The 26,207-nt window shown below is 37.3% G+C and overlaps 2 protein-coding genes and 1 long non-coding RNA gene across 4 annotated transcripts; 2 read left to right on the top strand and 1 right to left on the bottom strand.

Moving 5' to 3' along the window:
- The first annotated feature begins 1,804 nt into the window (after positions 1–1,804).
- Positions 1,805–8,789, top strand: LOC308680130 (potassium channel subfamily K member 18-like). Of its 2 annotated transcripts, XM_081348080.1 has the most exons (4): positions 1,805–2,094; positions 3,162–3,478; positions 4,955–5,071; positions 6,577–8,789. In XM_081348080.1, the coding sequence occupies exons 2-4, from the start codon at positions 3,256–3,258 to the stop codon at positions 7,407–7,409; spliced, it is 1,173 nt and encodes a 390-aa protein (XP_081204206.1). In that variant the 5' UTR covers positions 1,805–2,094; positions 3,162–3,255; the 3' UTR covers positions 7,410–8,789. The 2 variants fall into 2 exon arrangements, with proteins under 2 accessions (XP_081204206.1, XP_081204207.1); XM_081348081.1 differs by lacking the exon at positions 1,805–2,094 and having other exon boundaries at positions 3,141–3,478.
- A 2,427-nt stretch (positions 8,790–11,216) lies between these two features.
- Positions 11,217–14,439, bottom strand: LOC308680131. Its single transcript, XR_014028883.1, has 3 exons — positions 13,862–14,439; positions 12,819–13,649; positions 11,217–11,577 (listed from the first exon to the last, which is right to left on the bottom strand). It is a non-coding gene; the product is annotated as an uncharacterized lncRNA (long non-coding RNA).
- A 1,858-nt stretch (positions 14,440–16,297) lies between these two features.
- Positions 16,298–25,446, top strand: LOC308707436 (phosphatidylcholine:ceramide cholinephosphotransferase 1-like). Its single transcript, XM_081393949.1, has 4 exons — positions 16,298–16,990; positions 20,781–20,934; positions 21,147–21,313; positions 22,956–25,446. Exons 1-4 carry the CDS (start codon positions 16,919–16,921, stop codon positions 23,133–23,135), a joined length of 573 nt encoding a protein of 190 aa, XP_081250075.1. The 5' UTR covers positions 16,298–16,918; the 3' UTR covers positions 23,136–25,446.
- The last annotated feature ends 761 nt before the right edge of the window (positions 25,447–26,207 follow it).

Below are 26,207 nucleotides of genomic sequence, written 5' to 3'. Positions count from 1 at the left end.
ATGTTGCCAAATTCAAACAGTATGTGAAAAATACTCATTAGCATAAGATGATGTTTCATATTATTGAATAATATGTAATAATTCTTCGTCTGACAACTGGTGAAAATAGCGTCTCTTACAAATCAACAGTAAATGTCTAGATTGCTAAAGTATTTATTGCACAACTTACAGCAATGCCACATATCTGAAAGGCCTATACACTCACCGGACACTTTATCAGGTACACCTACTGGATTGGACCCCCTTTTGCCTTAAGGAACTGCCTTAATTCTTCATGGCATGAATCAACAAGGTGCTGGAAACATTCCTCAGAGATTTTGGTCCATATTGACATGATGGCATCATGCAGTTGCTTCAGATTTGTCGGCTGCACATCTATGATGCAAATCTCCCGTTCCACCACATCCCAAAGGTTCTCTATTGGATTGAGATCTGGTGACTGTGGAAGCAATTTACAGTGAGTACAGTGAATTAATTGCGTTATCCTGCTGGAAGTAGCCATCAGAAGATGTGTACACTGTGGTCATAAAGGGATAGACATCGTCAGCAACAATACAGCTTTTCTTAGCTGTGGCAAAGAAAATATCCCCCACACCATCACACCACCAAAACCAGCTTGAACCATTGATACAAGGTAGGCATTTGTCCAGTAGCTGATCTGGAATCTGTAGGTGGCCAACACAAGGCTTTCTGCATAAATATTTACTCAATTAGAACATTAACCAGACAAAGGAGCTTTCAAAGCTTCTGACTGCTGCCAAAGCCAGGTATACAAAGTGTTGTGTTAGATTCTAATGTGAAATCTTCTGATAAATCCCTTAAATTGGAACCGCTCCTAAATGATTTACATGTTTCAAAAGTAAATGACAAAATTGAAATATCTATGGACGATCTTTTAGTTGCACGACTCCAGAAAGACCACGCCAGAGAACTTCATAAAGCTAAGAAAACGGAGAAGAGGAAGAAGAAGGACCCAACAACCACAGAACAAGCTGACATCAAAGCCAACAAATTATGAGGATTTTAAGGCAGATGGAGAAATTGCATAAAGATTACTTAGTATTGTAAGGGGAGCTATGTTAGAGAATCAGTTTAAATGTCCAAATTCTGAAATGTCCTGTTTACAGGAGAAGTTTGAATCACTTGATGCAAACTTGCCCTGTGATAAGGTTTTATAGTTTAAATGTAATTGCTTGCAAAAGAAGCTTGCAACGCTAGAAGCATGTTGCAAGCTTGCTTTGCAACCACAGTGTTTGTAGTTTTCTTTTATCTCTCTGAGTGAGTTCCTTTTAGCACTGTTTAAGAAGATGGATAGAGGCCTCCTCACAGTTAGAGATGAGGCAAGAAGCGAGCTGTGGTTTTAACACCTGCAGGCCAAGAAACGGAAAAAATTACGCTTTTTAGCGTAGGTGGTGCATATGAGATAGCACGCATGCTTATTGCATACACTGTAAAAAACTTCTAAGCCTCCCAAATCAAAAATTCCAAGTGACCGATAACATCTAAATTTTTCAAATGGCCCAAGTGAAATTCTGTTAATTATAAAATTAAATTGACAGATTTTCACTTGGGCCAATTGAAATTTACAGAATTTCACTTGGGCCAATTGAAAAATTTAGATGTTATCGGTCACTTGAAATTTCTGATTTGAGAGGGTTAGAATTTTTTTACAGTGTAATAGTTTTACGGTCATGGAATATTCCAGACCAGATTTTTTACCATTTTAAGAATTGCTTTAATGTAAGGCACAGCCCTAAAAGCTTAAGACGGCCCCTATCAAACCATATAAAAGGTTTTGTTTCCTGTTGTTCGGGGCCTCACTTCGAGGTGAAGACCTATACGCATTTCTGTTATTTTTTCCTTTTTGAATTTATTGTCTTTGTATTGTTCTGAAACTTTTTTAAGTAAAACGAAACCAATTTTTGGTGATTTGAAAAACTTTCAAAATAAGTCTCGGAGTGATTTTTTCCCTAGAGATATCTTTACTTCGTTATAGTTTAGATATTAATAGCAAAAGCCCAGTGAAACGGACCCCGGACTGGATCGGACACCGCCGAGGACCCTGAAGCCATTTATAGCATCTTTAACCGGCAGGTAAGGGTAATCTTTGATTGTAATAGGTTATTGGGAATGTTGTAGGTGGACTCAGATGTTACAGCGGTATAGAGACACAACAAAAGATATACAGTAGCATGGTTTTCTTCTTTATATGGGTTCTGTGGTCTGCTACTACACTGCTTTTATTTTATGATTCGGTTTGATGTGAAGTGAAAGTGAGAGCAGAGGTGTCCATGATATGTCTTGTATGCTGAATGATGCCACTTCCCCTCAAGAGTATCATATTCAGGTAATTAGCTATAATTAGCTATTAGTGACCCGTCAAATGCATCTTTATTATCCATTGAAGTTTTCATATACAACCCAGCTAGGCGAAATACTGAAGATGCATAAGAGTCAAGTGCAGTGGATAAGTGCATGGCAGCATGGTCATAAATAATTCAGACATTCAAGAAACTGTTAAAAGGCCACATCTAATGCTAAGACACTGAGAACAAAAACTCTACTGGTCACTCCCGGTATACAGCTAGCAAAATGATGATGATGATGATGAGCATTTTAATATTTTTATAAGCCAACAAATGTATTTATTTTTCTCCATATAATTTGAATATAGCTATGAGTGGCAATTAATTCCTTCATTAAATTATTGCCTAGCCAATAAATCTCATACTAATATGCACAATGCTAAATAATACAGTAAAAGTTGTTAGCTTTGGTTAGCGTTGTTTACAGTGAGCAATTCCCCAAAACACAGGTAGCCTAGCTTACTGTCATATTCAATACGGAAATATAGATTTACACATCACTTCACAACTGTTAACCCCAAAACAATGTTTACACTTATGTTCTTGTGGACAAAAAAAGTTTCGTGGAGCCCTGGCATCCAGGCTAAAATTTCACCCATCCCCACCTGTCGCTCCCATAGCTCCTCCAAGCAGAAATAGCCCATGCTTGTTGTCTCTTGTTAAATCTGCATTGTGAGGCTATCACGGATAAAGTTGAACGAGGCATGTTTGTGAGCATACAAAGGTGAGGTCATTATTTGAGCTATTAAACATACGGTTAAACAGGCCGTTTAGATTTGTGGTTTCTTTCTGCAGAGGGGTGGTGACCATCCTGCTCCTCAGCACTGCCATGAGAGGACAGATTCATCTCAGGATCAGCCATTACCGCATCTCTGACTGACTGAGAGACATGTCTGTGGAGGTGGAAGAAGAACGAAAGTCAGACCCAAAAAGGATATGTGCGAGACAGTTTTGGCGTTTGTTTCCTCACGTTTTCAGCATTTTATCACTCATTTTATATGCGTTTTTAGGAGCGCAGATCTTTCATCAGATTGAGGAGAGGAATTCCAATGACTCGGAAAAGATCGATGCACTGGTGCAAAAAGTGTTGGAGACAGTGCAGAATCACTCAGGTCTTTCCTTGAGCTTATATATATTTTTAACATATTTCAGTCTATATGTGTACAGTGGCGGTTCTAGACCACAGTAACTGGGGGGGGGGGGGCAGGCAGGGGCCACTTGTGCTTTTAGGGGGCAAACCTTAAACATTCATCTTAACCTATTTTCAGTATTATTTCAAGTCATTTTTCACCATGTCATGTATGACTGCAATCTCTAGAAAAAGCTAATAAATTATATTAAGCTAATAAAACAATTTCAATTCAAATGAATGTTTCATTATGTTTAATTGTAGTGTGATATAATAATCAATAATAACACATTTTTAGCATCTAAGCACATCTAGGCACTTTTTTACACCTGGGGTGGGCGATATGGCAATAATATCATATCACAAATTTTATTTTATTTTCAGGAAAATCACGATTTTATCACGATTCTTTTTTCATGTTGGTTTTACTATTTTGCAAGTGACTGAGCATTACAGCCAAACTAATTTCCCTATTTTAAAAACAAAGCCTTATAGGTAACAAAATATAAAATAAAAAAGAATGGCAGACATTTAGGCCAAAGTGTCGAAGATAAAAATCTTTGTCATTATTTTCTTTGTTATTAAAAATTAAGAACAGAGATACATATTACACATACACAACTTAATATACAAATGAAATAAACTGCTTTATTTTTTCAGCTATAGGTGTATTTAACAGTATGAGAAAGTAATTAAATGAACAAATATGAAAATAAAACACAACAGACTTAAAGTTCTCAGTCAAGAGCAGTGAATGATTTCCTCTGTGTATTTTGTTGTTTTATTAACATTAAAGGGATAGTTCTCCCCCAAAAAAGTCATAATTTACTCTCTTAAGTTGTTTTAAACTCGAATAAGTTTCTTTCTTCTGTTGAAAATAAACGTTATTTGAAAGAATGTGAGTAACCACAACAGTTGATGTACCCCTGTGACTTCCATAGTATATATTTTTTCCTACTACTATGTATGGAAGTCAATGGGGACCAGCAACTGTTTGGTTTTGGGTGAACTATCTCTTGTCTCTTTAAGAACTGCACGCGACACGTCTAATATACACGCATATGACAAGCAGATTTTAATTCATTTTCTGTTTGCTTTCACTTTAGACATAACCAACTTTGTTTATGTAAACAATGTCTGTATTTGACAGCCTAGATGAAGGCGCCGCAACTGAATAAATGCGCAGTTGTTTGGTGTGATTTTACGATTCCAAATTTATGGGGGCCAGAGGGGGGGGGGCCAAGCTTGTTGACACCTACCCCCACCCCACCCCCCCAGAACCGCCACTGTGTATATTTTGATAATAGATGATATTATAAAATGTGAATAATACACACTTGCAATGTAAATATTTATATAGGCCAGGCTATTACTTTTTTAAATAAGGTATTCATTTTAAGGTATTATTTTAAGTTCAAGATTAATTTCTTTTCTCGTTTCATTTCATTTTATGAATTAGATAACTCAACGCGGGAAGAGTCGATAAGAAATATTTTGACTGAATTCTGTGATGACAAGCAGAAATGGGACTTCTATAGTTCTCTTTTCTTCTGCTGTACAGTGCTCACTACTTTAGGTGAGTAGTTAATTTTCTGGGACTTCACAAAGTTTGTAAAGTTTTCCAAGATATTTTAAGTCTGTATGTTATTGTTTAAATTGTCATTGAATTTAATGCACTATTGAGTTTGTTATTTGCATGAGAAGTTCTGACCTTTGGCTTTATCTCTTTCTCTGTTGCCCAGAGTAACCAGCCTTACCATGATAAGACAGAAAACTGGTGTCACCAGGAAAGAAAATTGTTATTTTCCCAAAATAATTATATGCCGAATAACAGCAGAATATGCACTGTAAAATATATATATGATCAAAAAGTTATGACAACAAATGGTTTTACATTGCTTTAACTCATTAATCTTCTTTTTTTTCTTTTTTCTTTTTTTTTTTACAAGTTATAGCTACAAGATTCAACTCATTTTTCAGCTGAAATGAATTATCCAATTTGATTATACTTAAAAATTTGTTATTGAGGAAAACATGAAGAGAACAGTTTATCAACAAGTACATACTACAGTTTATCATCTACATTTTCCTATCTAATATTCAAAATACTGTGGCCATAGATGGGAAACACAAGTTTCAGACATTTTTCAAGTAATTCAGATGGGGCAGAGTCCTGCATTACGCACTAATGATTTACAGGCTAATCCAAAACAAGTGAAACCATTTCCAATAAACCATTATGTAAAATCATTTTTTATTATACAGAATCACATATTAATTGAAACTGCAACAATAAGACCTATTTGTCCTCTGACAAAATAATTACAGAAGCTTTTCCATGTTGAACGACTTAATATTTTCAATTGGTATGAATTGTTTAAATATTTGGCTTTGATACTTGGACAAAAAGGGACAGACAAACGTGCATGGTTATTGAACTTTGGGAAGAGTTTCCAAATAGTGTAATGTAATGTAGTGACAGAGGTGCACACTGCACACACTGTTTGTCCCTGCTTTGAAGAGGGATCAATGTGATCAATTCCCCATTCTGCATGTGCCTGCATGCAGAATGGGGAAATTAAACAACAGTAGTTTACTTTTTTTTATAGAAAAATACTTGATAGAATAAAATATAGCAATCATGTAACATACTGAACTAATATCTTAACTGCCATATCTAATGATAATGCCATCACATTATTTAAATAATAATAATAATGTAATTAATAATCTAATAATAACAATATTTTTATAAAATGTATATTTAATATTAATAACAACAATAATAATAATAATAAGTTAATATTATAGATGATAGTAATAATATTAATTATATTATTATCATTAATAGTAATAATAACAATGTACTTAAGAATATAATTACTATTATTCGTGTTGTTGTATGTACAGAGCTGTTCCTTTGCTTAGACTTATAATGTATTTGCATTGCAATTGCATTACTCATGCACTGATAAAGACCTTCAGCAGGTGGCAGCACTGAAACGTGTTTTCTAATGAGTGAAATTACGGAAGAAAAAGAATTTCTAACTCTCAGTCCTGCTCTGTTTTCTTGTATAACAGGTTATGGACGAATGTATCCAGTGACCCATAAAGGGAAGGTGGCTTGTATCCTGTATGCGATGGTGGGCATCCCTCTCATGCTGCTGGTCATCTCAGATGTGGGCGATATCTTAGCTGTTCTCCTCTCTAAAGCGTACACTCGCCTCAGCCTGTTCTTCAGCCGATGTATGGCACATCGCTCACGGGGCCTTCAAAGGCATGAAAAGTCATCACCTCTCCAACAAGTGAAAGGTGCTGATACTGACAACACGTATACCTTCAACCATGTTGTGGTGCATGAGACAATAAACATTCAGCAGGTGATTAGAACACAGTCTTCCCTCAGGCGCACATCCTCACAGCTTCGAACCAACAAAGAGACTTTTGACCGCATTATTGCTAAGGAGAGCTTCAGGGTCAAGAAGTCTCTGACAAAATCCTTCTCATGCCCAGACCTTTACCGTATGGATTCCCCAATAAACAGCTCCAAGTTATTCACGGGCATCGGAGAAAAGATGGATCGCTTTAACGTCCCTCTGCTGGTCATCTTGCTGGTGGTGTTCGCATACATGCTGGTCTGCAGTCAAATTTTGAGATGCTGGGAGACACAGATGAACCACTTTGATGCCTTTTACTTTACCTTCATCACCTTGACCACCATTGGCTTTGGTGATATTGTGCCTGAACACCCAAAGTACTTCATGGTTACCTTTTTGTTCATTATCATGGGCATGGCCATCATGAGTATGGCCTTCAAACTCAGCCAATCACAAATTATTAGCTGTTACAGGCGGTGCATAAAGTTTCTTAGTATGGGCAAGATAGGAATACACAATGACTTAAACAGTAACTGAAGGCAGTGGTTTTGTGGCTTTGCTAATGGCACATGAAATTACTACAGGAAAGCGTAACCACTCTCAGTACAAGATGGTAATGTCTTTCACTGCCAGTTTGATATAGTGGGTTGAAGGGGAATGGACCACAGTCATGCTGCAGTATAAAACTGTGATAAACAAGTAGAGGAAATAGGCTCAGAATGATGAATGCACTCCTGTTTACTGTTTGAGCCAAAAGAAGTGTCACTTCGATGATTGTATTATTGGGAAAATTGCATGAGACATTGTTTATTTTTTGTTTAGATATGTAACTTATCAGAAATGCACTTATAAGTCACTTAGCAAATCCATTTATTCCTGACATTTATAACCCTATATGGCTATTTGTAATATATCTGACAAAAATATGATTATATAGTCCAGTGTTTGTTTGTTTATTTAATGCCAAATAATAAAGCATGTAATATGTTTCACCTCTGATCAGTGCACCACCTTTCTCTAATTAATGTATTTACTAATACAAAATCTAATAAATGAATGATTTAGCATAAATCAATAAATACATTGCCTGTGAAATTTAATCTTATCCATTGATCAGTCACATTGAAACCAAGTGAATAAATTAATCTTTCTGTGCCATTTGATGAGTTGCTATTCCTGTTTGCAAAAATAGGCCTATCTATCGGTATCCATCTCTCTTGAAGCATAATAAAGGATGTGATTTTCCTCAGCTGGTGCTAACTGCACCCTGTGTTAATTTCGTTGACGAATAATTTTCGTCATTATTTTCGTCAACGACATTTTTTCAAAGACGAAAACGAGACGATAACTAAATAAAAACTAGTTTTGAATGACAAAAACTATGACGAAAATCTATTGACATTTTCGTCAACGAATAAAAACTAGACGAAAATGTTAGATAGTGACGATTTGGGAAGCGATCCGGTCTGATGTCCTGCATTTGTGGTAGATGCGCACATTTGTTCTGTGACGTGCTGATCTTCCCAACGGCACACGAGTTGGCATGTCTCATCAAACGTTAAAACATGTAAACGTCTGGGAGAATGAGTAGAGCAGACATGTAGATCTGAATAAGAGTGACGACGCAAAAAATAGCTATATATTCGGTACGGTTTTCTGTGCGCACACACCCGACCCGAAGCGTGCAGCCATTCACAGACACCTATACAGCGCGCGAGTATGGAATTGAGCTCTCTTTCGTGTCTGAATCGACAAATACACACAACATTATGTCTAAATGTCCGTTTTGGAGAGTATTCACGTAAATAATGTGGGTTATGTCTTAAACAGTTGTGAATGTATCATATGTGCATCAGTGCAATTGGATCCGCATGTCATTGGACTGACATGATCCAATGTCTTAAAGTGACAGTGGGTAATAAACCTAATGCGGTCTGTGTCCTTAATATTGATGAAGCAACAAAAGAAAAAGAGAAAAGCATTCACTGCTCGTTAATAGCTTTTAAATAAGGATGAATTAAATTTAATTCATACAAATAAATATGTCTGTTTGAAAGAATAGAGAATGATGTATGCAAGTTATAAAGAATTCATATAGGCTATCATTCATTGAAAAGAAGACTGTGTTTAGGAAAAGTGGTTTTATTTAATTTTAAGACATTTTTTAAGTTACAGTAGTTAAATCTGTATCTGTATTGCACGTTCAAACTTTAAAATCATTCATATTAGCAGGTTAATGTTTTCTCCGGGACTATATGGGTTTGTAAATTTTAGAGAAATTCTAAATGAATGCATTTTCAATTTAAACCCATTATATTTTAAATCAAAATTTGCTGTCAAAATTAACACTGATGTGAGATTATCTTTTGTGAAAAAGCTACAGTCAGTGTTTTTGACATTAAGAATAAAATAAAATACATGTTTTGTATTACAGCCGTTAAATCTGTGTATGTAGGCCCTATTGCATATTCAAACCTTAATACCATTCCATAACAGACTGATGGAAACATTTAGTCAGGTCAACTGTCGACTAGATTTAGTCGACTAAAATCTGCTAATATTTGTTCTACTAAAACAAAACTAGACTAAGACTAAAAGACTTAAGACTAGACTAAGACTAAAACTCTTATGATATTTAGTCGACTAAAACTAGACTAAGACTAAAAGATTTTAGATGACTAAAATGTGACTAAAACTAAATGGTGTGTTATTCAAAAGACTAAGACTAAGACTAAATCAGAATTTGCTGTCAAAATTAACACTGACTGCACCAAAGTCAAAGAATTTATTTATTTATTCACAAGAAACACATTTACATGTATGCATTTGGCAGATGTTTTATCCAAAATGACTTTCAAGGTACAAATTTGATCAGTTTACGCATTCCTTAGGAATCGAACTCTTGGTATAGCTAGTTTGAGCAATCATGTGTCCTATCAACACATATGATCATAGAAAATACACCTTTCCTCTGTAAGACAAATTAGATAAAAACATCTTTCAAATGCCAATGTAAAACATCCCATATCATCCTACGCCACAAGATGACGCTGTTGTAAAACTGTTGAAAGAAGAGAAGGCTGCTAATTCACCCAAATGCGTGGAAACTTGATATCCGAGCGATATAATCAAGGGCGTAGATTTGGTTTGAACATTGGGGGGGTTGAAGTTTGGGTATGCCTCCTGATGCCTCCTTTTCATGTGATCATGGTATAAATATTGGGGGGGTTGTAATGCATAGATTTAAATATTGGGGGGGTTATCTCTCCCCCAACCCCCCCACAAATTACGCCCCTGGATATAATGTTAAACTCGTCAACTGTTTGCAAATTTCCCTCTGTAGATAACCTCCTAACGCTAGTCAAGCTGGCTAAATCATCGCAGTCTTACAGCACATGTAGGCTATATTATGTTCATATTATATGAACATAATATAGCCTTGAAGTCCAGCTCCTATAATCCCTGGATGTAATTTGGGCGTATTAGGTGGAGCTAGAAGGTCCAACCACACCCTAACCCCACCCTAACTCTGTCTGTCCCTCTATACCCATTAGATTCACACACAGAGGTGCTGGGCTAGGTCGAGCTCAACCCATGACGTCCAGATGCGGTGAGCGCCACTTGTTTAAGTCAAGTCAAGTCAAGTCAAGTTTATTTATATAGCGCTTTTCACAACACAGGTTGTATCAAAGCAGCTTCACAGTAATAAATTAGAACAATACATCAATGTTTGTTTCTAGTGGAACGTCTACGTTCGGTAATGCTGATCAATAGTATCGTTGATTGATTAATTCAATTAAATATCCCCAAATATCCCCAACTGAGCAAGCCAAAGGCAACAGTGGCAAGGAACCGAAAAACTCCATCAGGTGACCTAATGGAGAAAAAAAAAACCTTGGGAGAACCCGGGCTCAGTCGGGGGCCAGTTCTCCTCTGGCGTTTATGAACTAGAGGTCGGATTTAACTGTAGGATTAAAAGTATTATATGAATAAAGAACTATAGAACTTTCATGAGATTTCAAGCATAGGCTATGTTGATATGAAATTAAGTAGAAGTTATAATAGGTTAAATAAAGTGCTCCCGCCTTTCTTCTTTTTGTGTGACGGTTTATTCGTCCGTGGCACAGCAGCACAGCCCATTTGAGTTCTCTGAGAAACAGCGTGACGTCAAACAGCAGTCGAGCAACTAACGCATCCATCCAGCGTGCCTTTCACCCGGGATCTGACTGCAAAGCTCAGTGCAAATGTGCTTATAAGGTAAGAATCAAAACCATACTGAATGTATTGTTCATTACAATATTCAGACTTAGAAAAAGCATGACAAAGAAAGAAAACAATATTGTTGGTATAGTTTATTGTTTTCAGAAAGCTTCAGAGCATCATTTTTTTATGTGTTTTATTTTTACTTTGATATTTGCCGTATTTCTCTCATATTAGGAATCATCCCCTGAAGTAGCCGATGTTTTGATGGTTTTTGACAGTCGTTTTCTTGCTGTTACAGGATTTCTGGCTCGCTCTCTGGCAATTGGATTTTAATAAAAATGGGATTATTTGATGCTCTTAGAGATTTTAGTTTATTAACATGGCTAAGAGAAGAAAGGCAGTCTCGGAGGCTGATTCTGTTCATCGTTTTCATTGCTTTGCTGTTGGACAACATGCTGTTGACGGTGGTCGGTAAGTGCTACTGATGCTCACACCTGTTAGCCTATATGTGAAGGCACACACATGATGCAAAGTCAACATCCCTCAATGGGACCACTCTGCTTTTTGTGATAAAATATATGATCACATAGGCTTATTAGTCTACTGACACAATGAATAAAAAAAAATCTGTAAAAGGCTATTCACGTGTCTTACAATTTAATTTGATATATACTGCATTGTTATTATAAAATTGTACATTGTAAAATTGTGAATTCAAACGAAACTCAAACGTATAGAAATGTTAAATACTGCACGTCTGTTTTACTTTTTCTTTGTCAAAATAGAGAACTGGTCAAAACCAACTCATAATTCTCAGTGGATAGAAATAAAATAACGTAATTAAAACGATCAGTTATTTTTAAATAACGGAAATTAGGCTGGGTCTTCTAAAATAAATAAATACATTTTTTTTATTTCTTTAATAATTCATTTTAAAGCAATTTTGCAGTAGGCTACTAATTTTAATGAATTGTTTGATTTAAATTATTTCAAAAACTTTATTTGCTCGAAAAAATGCATCAAAAGTAAAATGATAAATCTGCTAATGCGCTAATGACAGAAAATAAAATGCGTTTATCTCTACTAAACGGTTTGTTTCCCCTTGTAAAGTGTAAATTGTCGGCTGCATCAGTGGCAGCAGTTGATCTGAATTAAGGTATCATGTCCTCGAGCGCTGCCAGTGCTCCATTCTCATTAAATGTGACAGTGACGCGCGCTAAACTGTCTGTGTTTGTTCTCACGTCCGCGAGCCAAGAAACGGGAACGTTGAATAATGATGTTTGTGTACATGTACAGATAGAACCAGGCGAAAACTGAACCTGTCGCTCTTTGGCACAAGTGTTGAATGAAGAGTCTTTCGAGCGTTATCGCACACGGTGTCCCTTGTGGGTTATTTATTTACACAGGATAATGTCAAACGCTTTCAACGGAGCCACCTGAAAGGTCAAATGTGGTCTAACACAGCTAGATAAATCGTTGCATTTCACTTTTTCAGGCAAATGGTAGGTTATCTATCGTTGGTAGCGTTTCAAGCTGTCTAAAACTGATTAGTAATTTCCTGAATATTGTGTTTTTAAGAGTAGCCTACAACAAAGTTGGATTTCTTAGGCTGCTGTGAAACCTCAAAAGATATCATTTAAGACCATGTTAAAACAAATCGGTCAATCGGTTTAATCATTGTCTTATGGTTGTTATTATTATCTATTATCTTTTCTCTCTGTAGTGCCTATTATTCCAAGCTACCTGTACACCGTGGATGAAGAGGCCGCTCAGGTGGTCCGGAACAACTCCATGTCCGCTCTTTCCCCATCTGGCACCTTCCAGAGCATTGTGTCTTTGTACGATAACACAACACGCCTGACAGGCTTCACCCCGCAGATGAGCAATGCTGGCCCAATGACCACGGCCCCTACTTTTGGGACACCCCCTCAAAATGGGTCAGACTGCCCCAAAGCAGATGACCAGCTTCTGAACGAGAATGTGAGAGTGGGTCTGTTGTTTGCCTCTAAAGCAGGGGAGTCCAAACTCGGTCCTGGAGGGCCACTGTCCTGCAGAATTTAGCTCCAACCCCAATTAAACACACCTGAACCAGATAATCAAGGTTTTACTAGCCCTTGATTATCTGGTTCAGGTGTGTTTAATTGGGGTTGGAGCTAAACTCTTCAGGACAGTGGCCCTCCAGGAGCAGGATTGGACATCCCTGCTCTAAAGCAACAGTACAGCTAATCACTAACCCCTTCATAGGGCCCCTAACTAACAGGTGTGTTATGGCAAAACACACATTTAACTTTGAAAGTACAGCAAATAGCATTTCTTTCAAAAAGAGCATGAGATTGCATGATATTTGTGTGTGCAGTGAGTGTAAATGGAGTGTAAGTAAAGCGAATATTGCAGTGCAATTCTTTTTCTGCCGCTGTTCAGCGACCAGCTGTTGTGTGATCACTCGTGCATGCCCTGTCACCCCTCCACATGCTCAGATTTGGCCAGACCAGTTTAATTCGGCACTGCTGCATTGAACAGCTTTGCAAGCTCCTGGGATCGGTCAGCCGTAATATTTCTTAGCAATGTGCAACACTGTTAGTGATACACAAAAGGTTAAATTAACTCAAAAGATGTGAAGCAGAGGCAAAAAACAAAACAAAAAACATGATTTATAAGATAATATAATTACATCTTAATTTTACTTATGAGAGATGCCAGCACTGCAATATGTAACACAGCTCACTTCAAGTTCAATGTTTGTGGTTAAATTTAAAAAAAAAGATTCTTAAAATGTTATTTCTTACCTGTGATTGCAGAATAGGATACCAGATCCCAATGTTTGCTGGTTTCTGCATCATGTTTGTTTCTACCCTCAGTGAGTACACAAAATTTCTAGTGTTGTTTTTAACATCAATCTCACATCTAAGTGTCTTTATGAAAAGGGTGGAGAAGATGCCATATATTTATGCCATGCGTGATTTTAAATCCGGTGTGTTATATTTCTATAATAAATCTTCTTTTCCTCTTTCTTCTGTCTGTGTTTTACTCTGTGTGAAGTGTTTGCGTTTTCCTCGAGCTATACGTTGCTGTTTTTGGCCAGATCTCTACAAGGCGTCGGCTCTTCCTGTTCTTCTGTGGCAGGTAACAGATTCTGTGCAACGTTACATTAGATTTCAAAAGGATGCTGTCAAAAGCTACAATGTAATGTCTAATGATACCTTATTTAGTGCACAATTTGTAAACCTGAGTGCACTAAATTGCATTTGACTTTGATGTTCTCAGAACTCTGCATGCATAAAGCCACTGTTAATGTTAATGGTGTTCAGGTGCCGGTGTACAATGGACCCCGCTTCCATTGAAAGATGTGTACAGCCTTTGATCTAGATGTCATGATCCTGTTTCTTTCTCTTTCTCTCCTCCTCCCTCTCCTGGTCATACTCATTATTACATCCTTTCACGCACACACATCCTCTTTCATTATCCCATTCAGAGCTGTTACTCGTTACCTCATCTCTACACACTCTCTCTCCCCGTCTGTTTCCCACTTTCTCTGATTAGACTCTCTATTTCTTGGCTTTCTTTTCCTTTGTTCTTTGTCAGATTATTGCCTAATGTTACGTACCTGTTTGCTTGCTATCCAGCCCTGTCTTGTCGTATCGTGTTCTGTCTGGTGCGTCTTCTGACTAACTGCATTATTGCCTCGTCTCTGCTCTGCCACCTCCAGCTAGTGATGGCCAGATCGAGGCCTCGTGAAGCAAATGAAACAGTTGAACCAAATGTGCCATATTGTTTCGAGGCTTCGAATCAATCCGACACCCGTCTCAACGGTGACACCTAGTGCTCACTTGCAGGTGTTGATCTGAAACAACCTTGACGAGCCATTAAAAAAATGTTTTTTTTTTTATTATTATAATTTTCTAATATGTGAAGCTTGTAACCTATAGGCTCCTCACTGTGCATAATGTTATTTTGGTCATGAAAAATGAATATTAATAAAATAACTCAAGCCACAATGTCTCACTTTTTTAGAGATTTTTATTCAAAAAATATTAATTTCTCTGCTGTGGAAGGACTTAGCCTTACTTCTTTTTTTACAGATAATTTCTCCAGCCTTTGAAAAAATCCTCTCACAAGGGACACTCGTTGCTGACATACAAAGATATTTTTAGCAAGGACATACAAATGAGGAAAGATTACTGCTCTCTCTTTCCAGTAAGTTAGTGGATCACAAGTTCTGGGCAAATATGCATCGTTGATGTATTTTTTCACTTCCACTGTGGCATCAGCTGCAGTATATTGGGTACTCATATGTAGACCTATAAAATGTATATTCACACAATATTATATATATTATATTCACATTGAAGCTATTTTTAACATGATTGGCAGTTGTGATTGGGACATTAGGTTGTAGGGCATTGGGCTATGGACTTTATAAACAGTGTCCCAAAAGGTTGTAATTATATTTCAATTATAATTATATTTCAAACAATGCATACATTGCATAGATGGCCCAACAGTGTCAGTAGCAGGCCTAGGTAGCCTACAGGGGGAATGCCATCCTCTGCACCCTGCAAAATGGCAGGATGAGTGCTCCTCAAATGGCGCATCATGGATGATGTATTGTTGCAGTAGGCTAGATACCGATCACAATACACACATCTCACTTTATTTGGGGTTTCTAAATGGAAATGCTCCCACACCACAGATGTACGGCATCTCTTCTGGGGAGCCTCCATTTTATCTATCTATCCAAATCAATCTATCTATCTATATGAATCTATCTGTATCTAGATATGTATCTATAATCTATGTATCTATATATGTATCTATCTATAACATATGTATTTATATATGTATCTATAATCTATCTATATATGTATCTATAATATGTATTTATATGTATCTGTAATCTATCTATATGTATCTATTAATCTGTCTATATGTATATCTATGTATCTATTAATGTGTCATATATACTCTGTCTGTCTCTAGCATCAGTCAATGTGTTGTGTAAATTTAAATGTAAGCCTAAATTGCCTATAACTAATCAAATCGCACTGTCACTATATCACCAAAAATCCGCTACCTCAAAGTCAAACTCCTCTCACAAAAACCCACGAGGTCAAAATGCGTTTATTTCACTTTTATACAGATGTGCGATTGTGTGGTCTGTCCCCGACCGTGTAAATCAAACGCTGATTCGGCGGACCACACCTGATGAAAGTGAAACACTTCGAGGCTTCGTTTGGTCATAGTCACGTGACATGGGTGTTTCGAATCACGCTTCGTATCAGTGTTTCGACACATTTGCGCTTCGGGATCTCGCAAAGCTTCGGAACGACTGTTTCGCGTCAGCCATCCTTACCTCCAGCTACGTGAGTGGTCTACTGTTTGGCGTTCCCGTGGTCTCTGCGGACACAGCCTCTCTCTCTACCTCCGGGTTTTCCCGAAACCGGCCCAGTCCCAGTTTTCCTGTTATTATTCATCAAAGAGACTTTCTGTTCCTATTTGACTGAGAGGTTCATCTGTTGAGTTTGATGCTGAATGACTTTGGATTTAATGCAAAGAGACTTTCTGTTTGATTTGAATGCCTGATGGCCACCTGTGTTGTTTATCAGAACTGTTTCTCACCCATTAAACTTTGCAAACTGCCTTCTGCTTTTGGGTCCTCTCTCCATACACGTGACAGAATAATCTGACCATAATGGACCCAGCGAAGGAGAGTCCTCTTCAGTCCGCGCTCGAGCTCCAGGGAGTGATACTGGGCCGTCATGAGGATGAGCTGGCCGCCACTCGCAATGCCATGGATTCCCTTGCAGCTCGTATGACTGAGATTTCGCAACAGCTCCATCTCATCCATGTTGAGTCTTCCTCTTCCAGAGGTCCAACAGTCCCAGAGCCTAAAGTCAACAACCCGCCGTGTTATTCCGGTGAGCCCAAAGAGTGTCGATCATTCTTGACCCAATGCGAAGTTGTCTTTTCACTACAGTCAGTGGTGTTGATGGGTATCAGTTTCTACGGAGACCCCAAGTGCCCCTACAGACTGTGTGTGTTTGTGTAGATACTTTTCTTTGGGTGATCTGTTTTTTTTTTTTTTTGTCATCTTTCTTTCATGAGGAATGAAGAATTTAACCCATTGTTTTTCAGCAATAAATAAGCTTAAACAGAAAACTAAAGGCAAATGTTGCTATGTAACATATCTGTCAGTTAGTGATGTAAAAGAGTAATCAAGTCAAGTGAAGCTACACATTTTGCTCTGAAAAAGAACAAAAAGATTAGAGTACAAAAGTCGTTCTGCAGGCTCTCAACTAATTTCATATACACTGACAAAGAAAAGCTTAAGGGACATAATGTTGACATTTGTTAAAAGGTCAGTTGCTTTTGTCATCATAGCACAGTTATGGCCAGAAGGTGATGGACCTGTCATCTCAAATAATCAATCAATTTAATAATGCTTGGACATCAGGTAATAGTTATAAGACAGATCCTTTAACCAGTGGCCCCCTCGAGTGTCAATATCCAACAGGATTATGGGGAAGAATAGCAGTGACTGACAACTAATTGTTTGGGGCCTGTGATCATTAATGAGACCATTCGCAGGGCAGTACAACTGAATGTGACAGGGTGTTTTGAGTGGGATGACATGTCCACAGAGGAGCAGTATGTGCACTGAAGTGGAGTAAAGAAGTGCTGATTTAATGAGGGGAGTACTTGTCAGTCGTTGCCTGGTGACTGCTCCGGAAAAGTCACTACAGACATTTGGATAGAAATATCCTAAATATATTGTCACATTTAAAGCTGAAGTGTGTCACTAACATCAAAATGACTGATTGTTTTCACATAGATTGCCTAACAGTCCCCATCTGCCATTGGTTGAACAAACAAACAGTAACGCCGTCGCCAAATTCACGCCAATGGTTTAACCAGTGTCGCTGTTAGGATGCTTAAACAAAGCAATGTTTCAAATCAACCTACAAATAGTTTACTCATTGTCTCTATGAATGATGCTCTGATGAAAGAAGCTATTTTAACATTGAAGAAAATTATACACGTCATCTTTTAATCACATGTTGAAAAAAACTGATAAGATTTATTTTTCTTTTGACAAAACAGTCATAGCTAAAGTTATTTTTGAAATCTTTCACTCCTTTCAGTAAATGTAGCCTAGGCTTTTGCACTAGAGATGCCACAATTCCCACATCAATATGGAGAGTTAAGGCTGGTATATTTTGTCACTCACAAAGTTGTCTGTGATATTCACTAATCGCTTAGAGGTGTCATAAAGGGAACAGACTGCGTATGGGGAATTATATTGTTTGTGTGACTCTCAAGTAGCCAATTTCCATTGGAACTGCTGTGGTGACTATAGGGTGATGTTTCTCAAATGGCATTATATGCACTGAAGTACATCCCTTTATTAAAAAAAGCGCCGGACCTTAGGCATGGATTGTTAGTGGAATGAAATCAACCCCAAATAAATAAGTAATATATATCCTAATAAATTATTAAAGAAAGTAAACATGTTAAAACAACATTTAAACATTGTAGGAAGTTTTGTGTGGTATTCTGCAATTCAGATACAGGATAAAATTACATATTCTTGTCTACAGCTGCTCAAGTGTCGAACAATGGCAGACTCTGTGTCCAGCTCAGGGCGGGTCTATGCTCAAACTTCAGTGTCACTCAACAGTCGTGGGAGGGGCCTGCTCAATTCTAAGTCACATTGCACTGAATCTGAGAACAGCTCATTCTGAGACAGTGCTTATGATTTATTGAGATTGTAAAAAAAACACTGGGTGGATTTTTATCATTCTAGGGTGGTTTTGCTCACACACTGCCAACACACATTTATGTTCAAACACCATGTAAAAGTGAATTTTGCATAATAGGTGCCCTTTAAAAGCAAGCAGCTTTACAGTATTAAACATGAAAAACGGTCGCAGTGTCTCATTTCAACAGAAGTACAACTCCATTTTATACTATAAAGCAGTTCTCCAGTTTGTTCATGTTTTTACACACAGACATCTGACCTTGACGGACTGAACAGAAGAAATAAAGTGTATCACTTCATTTAAGTGTTTTCGCTTGTGTATTGGGTGTATTGGGGCCTTAAAGGGTTAGTTCACCCAAAAATGAAAATTCTGTCAGTAATTACTCACCCTCATGTTGTTCCAACCATGTAAGTCTTTCGTTCATCTTCGGAACACAAATTAAGATATTTTTGATGAAATCTGACAGAATTTTGACTCCTCCATAGGCTTCCAGTGTGACCGAAACTCACCGGCCCAGAATAGTTATTAAAACATCTTTAAAATAGTCCAAGTAACTACAGTGGCACTACATTAAGTTTATCATGCGACGAGAATACTTTTTGTGCGCAAAAACAAACAAAAATAACGACTTTATTCCACTTTTCATTTCCTTCTCTCTGGGCCTCGTAGTGTTTTTGCGCTGCGCGTCTGTGTTGCACGTCATCACGCAACACACACATGACCGGCGTCGGCCAATAGTGAGCCTACGTGGTGACGTGCAACACAGACGCGCTGCGCAAAAACACTACGAGGCCCAGAGAGAAGGAAATGAATAGTGGAATAAAGTCGTTATTTTTGTTTGTTTTTGCGCACAAAAAGTATTCTCGTCGCTTGATATACTTAAGATTGAGCCACTGGAGTCACTTGGACTATATTAACGATCTCTTTAATAACTTTTCTGGGCCAGCAAGTTTCGGTCACACTGGAAGCCTATGGAGGAGTGAAACATGGCTCAGATTTCATCAAAAATATCTTAATTTGTGTTCCGAAGATGAACGAAGGTCTTACGCGGTTGGAACAACATGAGGGTGAGTAATTACTGACAGAATTTTCATTTTTGGGTGAACTAACCCTTTAACTTTACAAGCGCACACACACACACACACACACACACACGCAAGAGAGAGAATTAAAATAAGAAATATCTTGATATTTAGTTTAGTTTTGGCTTTTTTATGTTAATTATGTTAGCCTTTTGTGTTAGTTTAAATAATTAAATCATTTTAACTCTTCTGGTGATATCATACAATGGCACGTGAAAAAAAGAAGAAGGTAAAAAGCAGGTAAATTTGGAGTTGAAACTGAGAAATCTGTTATGCTGTTTGTGTTAGCCTTTTGTGTTATTTAAAAAAAAATGTAAGTATCTTGAGGCCACATTTGGAAGTTTGCTGAGGCTGCCTACTACCTAGTGGGCCCCTGTTAAGAACCACTGCTTTATCCCTCAAAGCTGATCCCATCTTGTTCAATTTAGTTCATGGCGTCATCTCATAAACTGCTGAGTCACAATAATTTAACTCCTGTTGTGACTAATAAATAATCAAGAATGTTTTCTTTAGCATTGACATCCTTAAACCACGTGGCCTATCCTATGATCCTAGAATAGGCATACTGTTGATCTAAAGTTGGATGGATGTGAAATCGAAAATCTTTCAGTCTTTTGAGATTTACAGTGAATCATGACCTATAACAAAGCTTGTATAACTTGATATAACACATAACCATTTTTATGTTTCTTGCAAAGTAACTTTTGGTCACTGTCTGGTTTATGGTTTCATACTTGTGAACTAGTCCTTAAAATCAAAGTTTGTGAGAGAGAACAAAGATATAGTCAAGAAAATAGTTGTTTGTCTACCTATACATGTTTCTGTGCTTGTATATGCTTATGTGTTTGTTTGTGTGTGTGTTCTAGCTCTTTGGTGACTGGGAGGCCCAGTCACGGCGGGTAATGAAAATGATGGCAGGTGGTGGCCTGTCAATCACTGGCTCTCACTCGTTGTGTGGAGATTACCTGTACAGTGGGCACACAGTGATGCTGACTCTATCATACCTCTTTATTAAAGAGTGTGAGTACACATATTAATAAACAATCATGGAAAAACTCAGATTTTTAGCCTCTGTCTGAACGTTGTTTTTGTTGATAACTCCATCTAGTGGACATAAAGAGCAATAACACCATCTAGCATACATAAAACCATTGAAACATCTGTGCGTTTGTTACTTCTGCCTACACTGTGAAACCAAAACACAGAATTAAAAAAATGTTTATGGGTGACAGATTCTCCACGGAGGTTCTGGTGGTACCACTGGATCTGCTGGTGCCTGAGTGCTGTCGGTATCTTCTGCATCCTGTTGGCTCATGACCACTACACTATCGACGTGGTGGTGGCCTACTTCATGACCACACGCCTCTTCTGGTGGTACCATACAATGGCCAATCAGCAGGTACATTTGGAGTTGAAACTGAGAAATCTCTACTGATTTACCAGATTTAAGCATCTTGTGCTCGCTTAATTTGTCAAATAATATTTTTTGAAAAATCATGTTCTCAAATATGATAGATCTGGTATCTTGAGGTATATTTATTTCAGTTAGAGCTTTAATGCTTTTATTGCTGTATTATGCACTCCATATATATATATTATTCTATATAACATACTGTATATATATATATGTATGTATATGTATATGTAGTTGTTTTTATATATTAATAAAAAAATGTTTTATATAGTTCATACTTGGACTCTGTAAAAAAAGTAACAGTTACACCTGCCTTCTTTGAGTTCTCTGGCCCTGATCTCATCTCAGATGGTCTAGAATACAGTGGATGTGTGTGTTGCGGTCACATGAGTCCTGGTTTCAGCTTGTTTTTTGGGGAAATCGGACATCGATTTTTTTTTTTGTCCCAAAAACGAAAGGGACCATCCAGACTTTCATCAGTGACGGCACAAAAGCAAGCATCTGTCATGGTATGGGGGTGCATCAGTGCAAACTGTATGGGTGACTTGCCTGTGTGTGAAGGTACCACTGACGTGGAGACGTATATTGGAATTGTACAGAGACATTTAATAGCATCAAGATTGACAGATTTCCTGGGGACCAAGTCAATGCCAGGCCTCAATCAGCACGTGCTACAACAGAGTGCTTTCTAGACACTGAGATGTGCTTGAAATATATGGCCCATCATGAAAAGGAGAATCACACAACGACTGCACAGTTGTCTTGTATCAGGCGAGATTGGGCAAAAAATCCACTTGCAACAATTAGTATCCTTAATTCCCAAACTATTAAAAAGTGTAATAAAAAAGAAAAGGTGATGTGACACAGTTGTAAACATGCCTCTGTCCCACAGTTTTGCAGCCATCAAATTCAGAAATTGTTATGATCCTGACCTGGGCTTGCTTGTTTGTTTTTTTAATAACAACAAACAAAAGTTCTATTTTTTGGCAAATGTAAAGGCTCTTTCACAACAAAAGTGAAATTAAAAAGACTCAGGCTGAAGGAAATGCAAATTCACGGCTGTACAGTAGAGGGCGCAGCTCAAACAAATCTTTCAGTTGTGCTGCCATTCTCTTACTTCAGCAATAAATAAATAAAACACACAAATGTGATGTTTAACTCAAGTCAAGTATTTGTGTTTACATATTTAATTATTGCAGATTTGTGTATTTATTCCGAGTTTGCACTTCACTGTTGTTATTCTTTTTGAGGAATACTGAATCTGTTTGTGTGCAAGTGAGATGAGTAAATGCATACTCAAATTTAGTCGTGTTTACACAACACCTCTGCACATTTACTAACGATTTGCATTACTGTAACTTGCATTACTTTTAATGTAACCCCCAACACTGCATATAATAGACATTTATCAGGACATTATGAAAAAAATTCTGTGATGTATGTACAGAGATGGTCTTTGATTATATTGATCAAGGCAATATTTGGATTCTGTGGCTGTGTAGCTGAAAGATGAATGTTGCTGTAATTGATGGGTATCTTTCTTCCTCCATCTGCATCTGATTAATTTCTGAAGAACTGGAAAACAGGTATTTCAAAATCTAACATAATCTCTCTCGCTCTCCTATAGGCTCTAAAGGAAAATTCCACTGGCAACCTGTTCTCTCGTGTGTGGTGGTTCGGCCCATTCCAGTACTTTGAGAGTAACGTCCGTGGCATTGTGCCTCGAAACTACCAGCTACCATTCTTGTTGCGAACGATGACGAGCACACGGGTTAAGTACAGTAAGCTGGACTCCCGTGAGTCATGACCCGTGACGCCTGATTGGCTGGAGCTCTGTGAGACTCTAAAAGAGAAATCGCTCTTCCCATCAAGCCCTGCAAAACTGGTTGAGCACTGTGACACATATACACCGATCATTTTGTAGTATTCGAAGCATTTCAATGTCCCTAGCAGGTATGTATATGTAGAGCAGAGCGTCTAACAACTGGATTCTATTTGCTGCTCTTTATGGTTAAAAATTGCCAGGCCTTGGTGTCATAGAAAACTGAGCCTTCCTGCTGTCTCCTCGATGGACTTGGCCTCGCAGAATATGTAATTTAAGGTTCATTTACCTGCCAAAACTGTATTGAATAAACTGGAACAATTATAGAAACAGATTTTCTTTTTAAAAAGTATCTTTTTGTAATAATTGTAATAAATCTGGAGCAAGAATTTTTTCTAAATATTTTGCAGGGTTATTTTACAAAAAGTGTCATCCAAATAGAATATCTTTTTTAGATTTGTACCTTCCTGATAGCTGGAACCCGTACAGCTTCAGTGTTTTATAGTGCCTTTCTTCCACACACAAACACACACACACACACACACACACATATATATACATATACTGTATATCAACATACACACACATCTAATATACTCATACACATGCATCCATACATCCACAATGTACATTTACATAATGTGTTAACCCACAATGTTGTCTGTCCGAATGTTTTGCTTGACCTGGGGTAGTATGTTTTTATAGAAGCGATGAATGTGGGAGTTCAGTTCTGCCTTTCACAGTACAACAATCCTTCAAATCAACCTAGAAGCACACTTCCTAATGTTTTAATTGGATAATTGTGTTAAATTATTAATTACTGAAGATTTTCTTTTTCTTCTCCGTATCATCCATTGTTCTAGCAAACAGATTCAAGAGAAATGAAGAAATAGAGGAGAAACCAGTTTGAAATGAAATGTTTCGATCAGGTCGCTCGTTTGACAAAACACTGCTCAAGTTTTGTCACGACTTAAGGGCTGTTCACACAGGATGTGTTTTAACAGTTTACCTGTTTTTAACTTACCAAACGCAGCAGTTGTGGAAAGAGATGTGTGTAGTGCGTGTTTACATAGCAAGACAATTAAAAGTGGTGCCGATGTATGCAAGAACGTGTGTGAATGGCCCCAGTGTGTGTTTTGTTAACTGAATTAAATTAACCATAAGCTCAGTCTCTGATTTAAAAAAAAAAATTATAATAATTCAGAGAATCACTGCTAGGCTTTGGAAACCATCCTAATATTTTGTCTTCCTTTACAGAAAAGATTCACTCATACCTACTGAATGTTTACAATATTACACATGAAAATAATGATGATGGGGTAATATGTACATTTAAATAACATATTGTTGTATACTGTACAACATAACACGCTCATCTGTCACCTATCATAATTGTGTGGTTTAAACCATAAAAGTGGTTTGTTTGGTAACAGAAGGAGTGAGTTTGCTTAAAATGTGCTTCCTCTATCTAGCCAAAGGGAGGATCATCAAGTCTCTCACTAAAAAGCCAGAAGGGTTGTACATGTTTTGGAGCAAGAACCAAATAGAAACTGAAGGTACACCCAAGTATTTGTGACAGATAGACTGAATGATAGGTGAGACAGGCCTGTAAAAGGCCCTTAATCAAGTCTTTGAATGTACAATAAGTGTCAGGCCTCAGTTTAAAACTGGAAGGAAATTCAGAAGCACTTTAAAATAATGCCCAGCCACACAGTTCTTCTAAACCCTGCACTTCAGTGACCTGCATGCTAATAACCCTGCAGGATAAAACACTTTTATTATTCCCCCAAGTAACAGCCTGATTGATGATGGTTTTATATTCTGTATTTCATATGAAACTGACAGTGGGATAAGACCTGTGAATGTGCGATATATGTGGCCAAAGTGCATGTACCATGTTGAAATGGATTGCTTCAGTATGCCGTTTAATTGGTTTTTGTTTTGTTTTTTTTTTACCATAGAAAAGTCGTTCAAACCAGTTTTGGCTTATAATAGATTTTAAGTTCTTAATAATGAAGTATTTATTTAATCCAGAATCGGTGAAATTCAGATTGTTCAACCATGCATTTGCTTTGTGTTACACTGCCAACTGAATGACTTGAGAAATGAACCGTGTGATATGATGACTCTAAATGCATGTGGTTTTTGTTGTGGTTTTGTTTCTTTTTCATTGTCAATCATAAATCCAGCATTGTCAAATTACTTTGTTGTCTAACGTAAACCAGGTTATTTGTGTTAAACAATCTCTTAATATGAGAAGGAGTGGAGCAGATATTGAATAAAACATTTAATATTCTGTATTGTCTAAATTTCATTCATTTTCCATCACTTTCCTACAGGCATCAGCTCTTATTTTAAATGCTAGTAGCGTGACACTGACCGGTTACTATGGAAGTAAAATAATGTCAAATGTTTTTGAAACAAAAAGCCTGTTGAATTGCACTACTTGGAAAAAAAATAGGCATTGCATTAACCATGCTTGCATTTTAATGCATTGTATTTTTAGGGCTTGCATTTTTATGGGCTGAAATTCAACATGGTTGAATATTTAAGCTGTGAATATTTCAATTAAAAACATTTCAAACACATTTTCATTATTAAAAATTCAATAATCCATATTCACCTTTCATATTTCACTTCCAAAATATTCAAACTGTTTAAAAATACAACCTATAATATTCAACAGGCAATTTTCGGTCCATTTTATTTCGCTTTGCAAATTCGCTTCCACTAATTCATTGGTTCAAATTCGACAGTAAATTCAACGGAACTGCAGGAAAAGCAGTAGATTACCGAGATACTTTCCATCTGCTGTTAGTCAACCTCACCAGCAGGGGGTGCAAAAGCGCTTGTTGTTGACGAAGACCAGCAACAGTTAGAGCAAGTCATTCATTCATAAAATGAAAATGATTATCTGTGTCAGTATATATGCGGAAAAGATGATAAAGACACAAAAGCTGTGTTTATGTTTCATTCAATAACTTACTTGTTACTTTTACTTCATTGAGAGAAGAGAAGAGAAGAGAAGAGAAGAGAAGAGAAGAGAAGAGAAGAGAA

Source organism: Scardinius erythrophthalmus (assembly GCF_964197995.2).
Source record: "Scardinius erythrophthalmus genome assembly, chromosome: 19".
Lineage (NCBI taxonomy): Eukaryota > Metazoa > Chordata > Actinopteri > Cypriniformes > Leuciscidae > Scardinius > Scardinius erythrophthalmus.
This window is presented reverse-complemented; position numbering and strand designations above follow the sequence as displayed.